At 33.6% G+C, this 10,035-nt stretch overlaps 1 protein-coding gene across 1 annotated transcript; it reads left to right on the forward strand.

The window, feature by feature from the left end:
* The first annotated feature begins 2,607 nt into the window (after nt 1–2,607).
* Nucleotides 2,608–6,458, forward strand: LOC140985590 (DNA repair protein RAD51 homolog 3). Its single transcript, XM_073453446.1, has 9 exons — nt 2,608–2,875; nt 3,833–3,937; nt 4,732–4,854; nt 4,990–5,023; nt 5,110–5,180; nt 5,282–5,508; nt 5,603–5,734; nt 5,845–5,911; nt 6,216–6,458. Exons 1-9 carry the CDS (start codon nt 2,764–2,766, stop codon nt 6,392–6,394), a joined length of 1,050 nt encoding a protein of 349 aa, XP_073309547.1. The 5' UTR covers nt 2,608–2,763; the 3' UTR covers nt 6,395–6,458.
* Nucleotides 6,459–10,035: the final 3,577 nt, after the last annotated feature.

Here is a 10,035-nt window from a genome sequence, read left to right on the forward strand (position 1 = left end):
TTTCAAAAGGAAAATGAAATCAGATGGAACCATAGATAAGTATAAAGCCAGATTGGTAATTAAAGGTTGCCATCAACGTGAAGGACTTGATTACTTTGACACATATTCTTCTGTATCAAGAATAACATCTATTCGTGTGATACTTGTGATTGCCGCCTTGCGGAATCTTGAAGTACACCAAATGGACGTAAAGACAGCTTTTCTAAATGGTGATTTAGAAGAGGAAATTTATATGGAACAACCTGAAGGATTTTCTGCGACTGGACAAGAAAATAAGGTTTGTAAACTGGTGAAGTCTCTGTATGGCTTAAAACAAGCACCAAAGCAATGGCACAAAAAATTTGATAAAGCCATGATAGAAAGTGGATTTAAATTCAGTGAATGTGACAAATGTGTATACATAAAGAACACTGAAATTGGATATGTCATTTTATGTCTTTACGTAGATGACATACTTATCATTGATAGTAATGATAAGATGATCAAATCCACCAAGAAGTTATTGAACTCAAGATTTGACATGAAAGATTTGGGCTTAGCCGATGTAATCCTTGGAATTAAAATCCATAGAACATCAGAAGGACTAGTCCTAAGCCAGTCACATTATGTTGACAAAATACTTGAGAAATTCAATAATGATGACTCTGCATTGGCTAGAACCCCGATAGATACCAGTCAGCATCTATCAAAGAATCGAGGTGAAAGTATGTCTCAATTAGAATACTCTCGAGTCATTGGAAGTTTGATGTACTTAATGAGTTGTACAAGACCAGACATAACCTATGCAGTAGGAAAATTAAGTAGATTCACGAGTAATCCAGGTGTTGAACACTGGAAAGCAATTACCAGATTGCTAAGATACTTAAGGTACACTCGGGATCATGGGCTGCACTATACTAGATATCCTACTGTTATTGAAGGATACAGTGATGCAAATTGGATATCTGATATGAAAGACTCAAAATCTACAAGTGGATTTGTATTCACTTTAGGAGGTGCACCAATTGCGTGGAAATCTTCTAAACAAACTGTAATAGCCAGATCCACGATGAAATCTGAGTTTATAGCTCTTGACAAGTGTGCTGAAGAGGCTGAATGGCTGCGTCACTTCTTAGAAGATGTTCCAAGATGGGAAAAACCGGTGCCGACGATATGTATACATTGTGATAGCCAATCTGCAATTGGAAGGGCACAAAAAAAAATGTATAATGGTAAGTCTAAACATATACGTCGTAGACATAATACCATTAGACTACTACTCTCAACTGGAGTTATCTCTGTTGACTATGTAAAGTCAAAGGATAATATTGTGGATCCGTTGACCAAGGGGTTAAACAGAGAGTTAGTTGCGAAATCGTCAAAGGGAATGTGGCTCAAGCCTATAGAATAAATTGGTGCGAAGGAAAACCCAACCTTCGCTGACTAGAGAACCCAAGAACTAGGTTCAATGGGACAACCTAATCGCACTAATTTGGAGAATCACTGTAAGGGTTATCCCTAGTCCATTCCTATTATAAAACAGTGAATGTTGAGGATAAGCTTATGGCTTTTAATGATTGTGATGAGAAGCAATATAGAATCACCTATGTGAGAAAGAAGTGGGGCCACTTCGAAGGAATTGCAGGGCTCAATTCTAGACCCTCTCGCAGAAGTGTTCATGGCCAAAACGAACACGATCATGAGAACTGAATAGTATCAGGGAGAGTCTTGTGTGAAATATATCTTAATTTACATAAACGACAGAACAGTTCAAGGACAACATGTCTACTGGTCAGCTAATAAAGCAAATATATTTTATAAGAGAAGGTTCAAAGGGTAACACCTACCTATCCTATGCAGGATTCAACTGTAGAACTTTGTCACCAAGATTTGTATCATTTTCATTCATGTGGGGGATTGTTGGAAATTTGAATAAAAATTATATCTCATGAATGTGGGAGTGCCTTTTGGCTCTCCACATTCTTGAGTTGGTTATGACTCATTATTGTGGAGTGTCTTTTGACTTTCCACATTCTTGAGTTAGTTGAAGAGTTTTGGCTCTTCATATTCTTGAGTTATTGAGAAGATTAATTGAGTTAATTAATCTTGCATGACTCTTGGTGTGCATTTTGGAGCTTATAAATAGTGGAGTTTATTTCCTCATTTCAAGTACATGAAAATCTTTTCTCTTTCAAGCATTCTCTTGCATTTCATATTGTTAACTTTTCATTTGGACTCCGTTAAATCTCGGTGAATAAGTAAAAGTACGTTTTCAGTTCGCCGTAGTAGTGTCTCGTGCTAAATCACTGCTGGTTGTTCCGTTGTATCCTGGGAAACAGACGTCCAAAACGATCCTCGAATCACATACAGGAGGGGACGAATCTGTTTTAAGAAAACTGTACATGCTACAGGCCTCGGTTTGGTTTTGCTTTCTTTTACACGATAGTCATACTGTAAACATCACACTTGTTTCGATTATTGCTTTATCTCTACAAATTCGTTTCTACGTTATTGTTGTTAGTAATTTCTCTAACAATTTATAGGTTAGATTTTTTTTTTTCTATCAGAATCCAACCACCCACTGTGATAGGAACTCACCCACAAAATTTTACAACGGAATACAAAGAAATAAATCTTTTTTCTGCAATTTCTTTGTTTATTTTCATGCCAAGATATTTATTGAAAATGGATTTCTACTTGTTTAAGGGATGAAATTCATTTCCCGGCACAATAGAGCATAAAATCTCCACCGAAGATCACTACCCACGCATCCGTACCACCCAGATGGAAGTATCGAGCCTACCCATTTCGGCATCGCAGAGAGGGAAGCTCATTTCAGCGGGATACATTTCTATTTCATCCCTTTTCTCTGTTTCTCCTTCTCACCTAGCTCAAGGTGAGTGTGTGATGCGAATTCTCGTGCATAATGCGCATATGAATCTTTAGATTTCTTGATTATAGTGGCCATCTTGGGAGAACAATGTTTTGTTTTTGTTTTTCAAGTTATTGTCGTCTGACAGCTTGTTATTACGCCAAGTGCTCTAGTTCAATGGTGGTTAGGTTTCGAAGATTCTCACGCTTTAAAGAAGAGGTTGGCTCCTCTATCAAACAAAACATGAAGTGATTTTAAGTTTGTGTTCAAGTACTTAAAAACAATAATCTTTCAATTTGGGACCCAATAATTCAGGGGAAAAAAACACGGTGAATTTAGACACTATATCTTTGTGTCTTGCAAATTCATAGCATCTTTCAAGTTTAAGATACGGGAAGAATTTTGATTTTCATCGGGTGTGACCGAAAAGAGTTACAAACTTGTGGGAAGCCGACTATATGTTTGAAAGAGTTAAAAACATTACAAAAGTTATGGAAGTTGGTGATAATGGCAATTTATTGCGAGGAGCTTTGGAGAAAAAGGAACAAATAGATCTATGAAGGACTAGAAGAAGCTATGTCCCAACTTATGGGATATCATCAAATATTGGGTCGCGATTTGGGCACAACTGGATAAAGAACTCAAAGAATCCCTATTTAGCTCGTTATTATTTGGTTGGAATTCTTTATTGATCTGCATACACAATGTTGTAACTTATTTGTGGCATGACTAATATTCTTCTTAAGTTGTGTACTTATAGTTTCGATAGATGGATTGGAAAGATAAGTTATCCTTCAACTGTACATTTCTGTTTTTCACTAATGAATTTCGTTTTTTTTTAATCAGAGAGATGATTTAGTCTAGAGGAAAAGATGGCAGTTTTTTATTATGTAATTCGTGATGGCAAGGCTTACTCATCAGTGGTCATTCCATGTCCTTTTGAGCAATGTATTAAATTTTTTTGTGTGATGTGTTAACCAGATCTGAAGATTTCTGAAAATGAGGCACTCGAGATTCTAAGAGTTGCATCCGGGAGGAGTGGGGTGGACAAAATTGACCAAGGAAGAAGCCGGTCAATTGTAAATGGTAAGTATTTGCTATGATACCATGTTCTTCTAGACAACTAAAATTATGGAGTGATTGTTGGAAGAGAATCCTTCTATAAATTCCTTAAGATTGTCATTTTCAGAAGCTTCTGAATCTTATGGTGAGACTTATTCAATATTTTTGGGCGATTCTTCGTTATGTAATTTATAATAACAAAAATAGCTAGTCGAGCAGCACTTTTGAGTTTCTGGTTCTTGCTTATTTTGATTTTTTAATAGATTATTATTACTGCAGTAAATATGATCGTTGCTTGCTTTTGCCATCGAGAGACCGAGTGCACATATGTGAAGGAATGTCATATCACTGTGGATTTTCAACCTGACATGCTGTAAAGTTTGACAAATTTGTGCTAAATCAATTCATAGAGAAAGGGGATATAAAGAGAATTGCAACCCTTTTGTTCTTTCTGTTTTATCATGAATGATTTTTTACCTAGTTAAGAAGTATGATATATGTAGTTGTTATAGGATTAAATGCTTAAAATTTCAGTTCTATTACATCAGGAAGGACACTAGTGAACTCATCATTCATTGATTATCTGGCTCTGATCACCAGTTTATTTCGGGGAACCAGTCAGAAGAGCAGCTATGCTCAATAGTAGAATCTCTAGAAAAACACTTTAACTTGTTGCAATAAGATTTCAAACAAAGTGATGACGGCCAAATCAGATACTCCTTTTTTCTTTCATATCTTTGTGATACCATCTCACAGCATCAGTCACTCCTCGTTGTAGAAGTTATCAATCGATAGCTCAGCAAAATTTCATTGTTCAGGAGCACAGACAGCCTGGAATATGCTTAACGAGGAAGAATCTTCTATATGTATCACCACATCTTGCTCGAACTTGGATGACATCCTAGGAGGAGGAATTAGTTGTAAAGAAGTTACCGAGATTGGTAAATCTCTAAAAAAAAATATGTTATCTTATGTTGTCATATACTGAAGTTTATTTTAAAATTTTTCCCAATAAGAAGTGTTATTCTTCTGTATTCCTGTCTATGTCAACATAAATTATATTCTTATTCTACTAGGTGGAGTTCCAGGCATTGGTAAAACACAACTTGGGTAAGCAGCGTCTCCTCCCCCACCCCCTGATTATTTTCTGCACAAAAGCTTCATATTTACTTCACTTTTCAACATGGAAAATTTAGGATTCAGCTAGCTGTAAATGTCCAAATTCCATCTGATTGTGGTGGGCTTGAAGGAAAGGCAATTTATATTGGCAAGTTTTTGCGATGACTATTTTATCGGTAACTAGTATGAATCTGTTGTAGCTATTCTCTTCTAATGTTAAGTTAATAGATTGTATTTTGCGATGGTCAGACACCGAAGGCAGTTTTATGGTGGAGCGTGCTTTACAAATTGCGGAGGCATGTGCAGAGGACATTAAAGAATATAACAGCCTCCCAACAAAGGATTTCCATGCATGTCAAGTGAATAAAGAGCCAAAGGATTTTCTTGACAATATATTTCTTTTCCGTGTGTGCAGTTACACCGAGCAAATTGCGGTTGTAAATTATTTGGAGAAGTTCATTTCTGAGCATAAAGATGTAGGTATAATAAAATTACTGGTGGTTCTGACCGCAATGTTTACCATTTGAGGTGTCTTGTTTCTGATGTTTCGGTGTCCTGCTGTTGTCACAGATTAAGGTTGTCATCGTTGATAGCATCACTTTTCACTTCCGCCAAGATTTCGAGGACGTGGCTCTGAGGACTCGGCTTCTTGGTGGACTGGCCTTAAAACTCATGAAACTTGCCAAGAAATTCAGTTTGGCAGTAAGACATCTGACTATTTGTTATCACCTAGACAAAATAATTCCTTCTTATTGATACAGCACAGAGACGGTTATACTCTACAACTTATGACTACCTGAACCATGATGCAGGTAGTTCTGTTGAATCAGGTCGCCACGAAATACTCAGAAGGTTCATTTCAGTTGACTCTTGCTCTTGGTAAGTATCCCATCATCTATGAATAATTTTCATTTGCCTTTAAAAATGATTTTTCATGTCTTTGATTTGCCGCCCACAATTGCACACAAACAGTGTAGCACTTAACCCCCTCTGCGTTCTCAAGATCGGACACATATCTTCTTGAACGCACCCAGCAGGGGTGCGTCCCAGCTCCAACTCAGTGCAGTTGATGCCATAATATACTTGAAAATACAAACTTTGCCACCTTTTATTTTTAAACCATGCTTTGATTCCAAATGTAACTCTGTTCATCCCAATGGATTATAAAACTTTGCCTGGACAGGTGATAGTTGGTCGCATGCGTCTACAAATCGGATCATCTTGTACTGGAATAGTGATGAAAGATATGCATATATTGACAAATCACCTTATATGCGATCAGCATCGGCTCCATATGCAGTAACACGAAAAGGTATCCGAAATTCAACTTCTTCGAAGTATAAACGAGTTAAGTTAATGTAGTCTTTCACTTGGATTGTCATAAGCAGCAGAATAATTAGATTATGATACATATATGATTAAAATTGATATTTTGCATTGTTTGAATAATTAGATTATGATAGATACTCTTGAGGTTTTGGTTGACATTACAAAGTTTCAAGCTCGTGTAATTTGATTAAATCTTAAGAGTGTGTGGATGTAATTTAATTCATTTTTTTTATTTCTTGGGTCAGTTTTACTGCCCTTATTCAACATCTAAATTTCGTACAACTTTCTCTAAAAAAAATTAATTAACTCGTACAACTGAATATTATTCTGTAATATAAGTAAAAAATTCCCATCTGATAGGAGAAAATTTTCAATATTTCTATCAAATAAAAATCGATAGAATTTCGGGTACTTTGATAAAATCAAAATCGAATGATAGATAAATAAATTGGGAATTGGATTTTTTTGGACTTCTTTTGAACCTTAAACCACATTTGCGTATTAAGAGTTTCATTTGGTGTTTGAAAATTATACAGTTTCAACTTAAGATATAAATTAACAACACTATTTTATTCGTTTAATTTTAAAATCCCTTTTAATTTTGATAAGATTTCAACAATATGATCAAATCCATTAAATTCCTCTGCGTTTTCGGAAAACACAAAAACTCATGGAAGACGGTCTCACGGGTTAATTTTGTGAAACAGATATTCTATATAAATCATCAACGAAAAAATATTAGTTTTTATGTCAAATATATAATTTTTATTGTAAATATGGACAGAATTGATCCGTTTCACGAATAAAGATACGTGAGACCGTCTTATGAAAAACCTACTATTTCGAAAAATAATCTTTCGGAAGAGGTAAAACAGTTCATCCAATTTCAATTAATGCTAAATTCTCGCTTGCCAGTTGCCAAAGGGAGGTTTGAATATTCCATGGTATTTTTTTGGATGCCATTGAAGTATTAGATTATGCTTTAAAATGGAATTGCATTTGTGGGGAAATAATTATAATCTTGCTTTAAAATGATGGAAAGATAGTATTTGATTTGTTTTATAAAATATTTGAGTTGTATTGCCGGTTACTTTATAAAAAAAAAAAGTAAATTAATTTACCATATTCTTAGATCAAAACATTAGACATCTAAAAATTTGAATTTAAGATCAATACAGGGAGTATTTGTAACATTTAAAAGAAATGACTATAGTTTTTTTCTTCACGAATTTCTGAAGAAAAATTCATAATCATTTTTTTAGATTGAAAACAATACCATATATTAGAAATTCGATTATAAGAGTTTATTTCTTTAAATTATAGGACATAAATGAAATAGAATAAGTTTACAAGGATTTGGATGACTCTACTTAAAACACAGCATATTTTCTTTTTCAAAATACTTATTCTCTATACTATTATTATTGTTAGGATCAAACATTTATCACTAGGTAAAAAAAACTATAGCCGTTAGTCAAGACGTAACTTTATTTTCTTATATTTGTGGCAGTGTAAAGTGCGTCTACTTAGATACTAATGGGTCGGCTATTAGGCTCATGAGTCCGGAGATATTTGTGTCTATCTGTTAGTGTTGTCTTATATCCATTAGAGATAAGTCTTATCTTTTCTATATCATCGGTCATGTCCTCAAAAGAGACAATATTATCCGTTAAAATCTGGCGTGACTCCTTTATAGTCCACATAGCCAACCAGATCAAGCGACACAACGTCATCAACTGGACGCACGAGAACTTATCATAATGTCACATATTCTTGTACTTGTCTTACTTATTCACACTTAACCAACATTCCCCCAATAAGTATAGAAATATGCTTATTGGGATACTTGAACTCTAACTTCGATCTGATATCAATAGTTAAGATCAAATTCTTACTACCAGATCGAAAGCTATAGCTGTTAGCAAAGACTCAACTCTATTACTTTATACTCATAACAGCACAAAGTGCACTTACTTGGATATTAATTGGTCGGGTTATTAGACACATGAGTCCGGAAAGACGTGTGTCTATTTGCTGGTGCTGTCTCATATTTTTTAGAGATCAGTCTTACCATTTTTTTATCGTTGGTCCTGTCCACAACAGAGACAATATTATCTGTTAAAATCTTTTGTCATTCTTTTATGACTCATCTAACTAATCAGATCAAGCGGCACAACGTCAGCTGCTTGAAATATGTGAACTTCTCAGGAAGTCACCATCTCATTGCCACTTTAACTCATACACACTTAAACTAACAATTATTTTACGAGGAAAAATTGTTGTAAAAACTCAAATATAAAATTAGATAGAAAAAACGTTAATCCAAACATAATGGCATTAAACTTAACGTCTATATGTATATATATTGTTTGTATATATATACCAAAAATTATTGTATCAGTTTATCTTAATTAATTAAATTAATATATATATATATATATATGTGTGTGTGTGTGTGTGTGTGCGTGTGTGTGTGTGTGTACGTGTGTGTGTAATTAAACTTAAAAAATGGTCCTCGATCAGTTGATAATGGAAACATTTAGATCGTAAGATTGGCTATATGCACTTCTTTTACATAAATGTTATGTTATCATTAGATACACGATTTTTATTAATTTTTTTTTAGTTATGTCGATTTTTAGTTAAAAAAACTTAACAATTATACTTTGTATCAATTATTTAATAAATATTTTAATTGAAAGTGCAAATTCTATTTACCCATAAAAGATGTGTTGAACGCCAAGTGTGTGTCTATGTTTATATTTTAAGGGGAATTAAAACTATGTTAATCAAATAAATATGTTATATGTACATCTAAATTTGTACAATAATTTTTACAACACAAAAAATTCAATTTATTAAAATCTCATAATATATTAATACAAAATATCACGATATAATAGCAAAATGTCACGGTATAATTACTGTAAATATTGTTATATGATATATTTGTTGTATCTTTAGTATTATATGTATGTGTGTGTGTGTGTTGAATGGAAAGGAAAAAATTGTAATAACTCAAAAATATAAATGGCTACCTTGTCTTGCTATCACAAGCTGCAATTTTTATTTTAGACTGTGTTCTGGAATATTTATTTCGATTATAATTTTATTGTTTACAATGAAACAATAGATCAAATCTTAATTACACGTATTAGTAAGACAAATTATAACGGATTGAAAACGATAATATTATTAGGTGAACTTGAAATACATCTTAATTAACATAAAAAATATAATATAAATATATGATGAGTGAATTTGAAATATATGATTTTAATTATCTAAACAACAACAAAAACATTTGAAATCTATTAATTCAAATCGTGAATATGTTCTCTCTGAACTTTCTTCACCGCCAAACACCAAAATATCTTACGGACAAGGGGAATCCGACTGTTTAATTAAAACACCAAAATATCTTCCAACCAATTGCTTGCTTATTGCACATTAAAAAATATCTTCGACCCAAATGTTTGCATATTCATTAAAAAAAAAAGAGAAAATTGTTTGCTTATTGCACTTTAAAAATTGATTCCCAAATATATATATATATAGTTTTGATATGCTGCACACATACCGTGCACACCTATGTGAGCACCGATGAGGTGTCACTCAAATGTGATGAAATATAGAAAAATTGCGCATCCAATGGGTGATTGACACATCATATA

This window comes from Primulina huaijiensis, chromosome 10, assembly GCF_012295235.1.
Source record: "Primulina huaijiensis isolate GDHJ02 chromosome 10, ASM1229523v2, whole genome shotgun sequence".
Classification (NCBI taxonomy): Eukaryota; Viridiplantae; Streptophyta; class Magnoliopsida; order Lamiales; family Gesneriaceae; genus Primulina; species Primulina huaijiensis.

Coding starts and splice junctions, on each gene's coding strand:
- LOC140985590 (XM_073453446.1), top strand. CDS start 2,764: ATGGAAGTATCGAGCCTACCCATTTCGGCATCGCAGAGAGGGAAGCTC. Junction 5,024..5,109: donor ATTGGTAAAACACAACTTGG/GTAAGCAGCGTC, acceptor TGGAAAATTTAG/GATTCAGCTAGCTGTAAATG. Junction 5,735..5,844: donor CCAAGAAATTCAGTTTGGCA/GTAAGACATCTG, acceptor ACCATGATGCAG/GTAGTTCTGTTGAATCAGGT.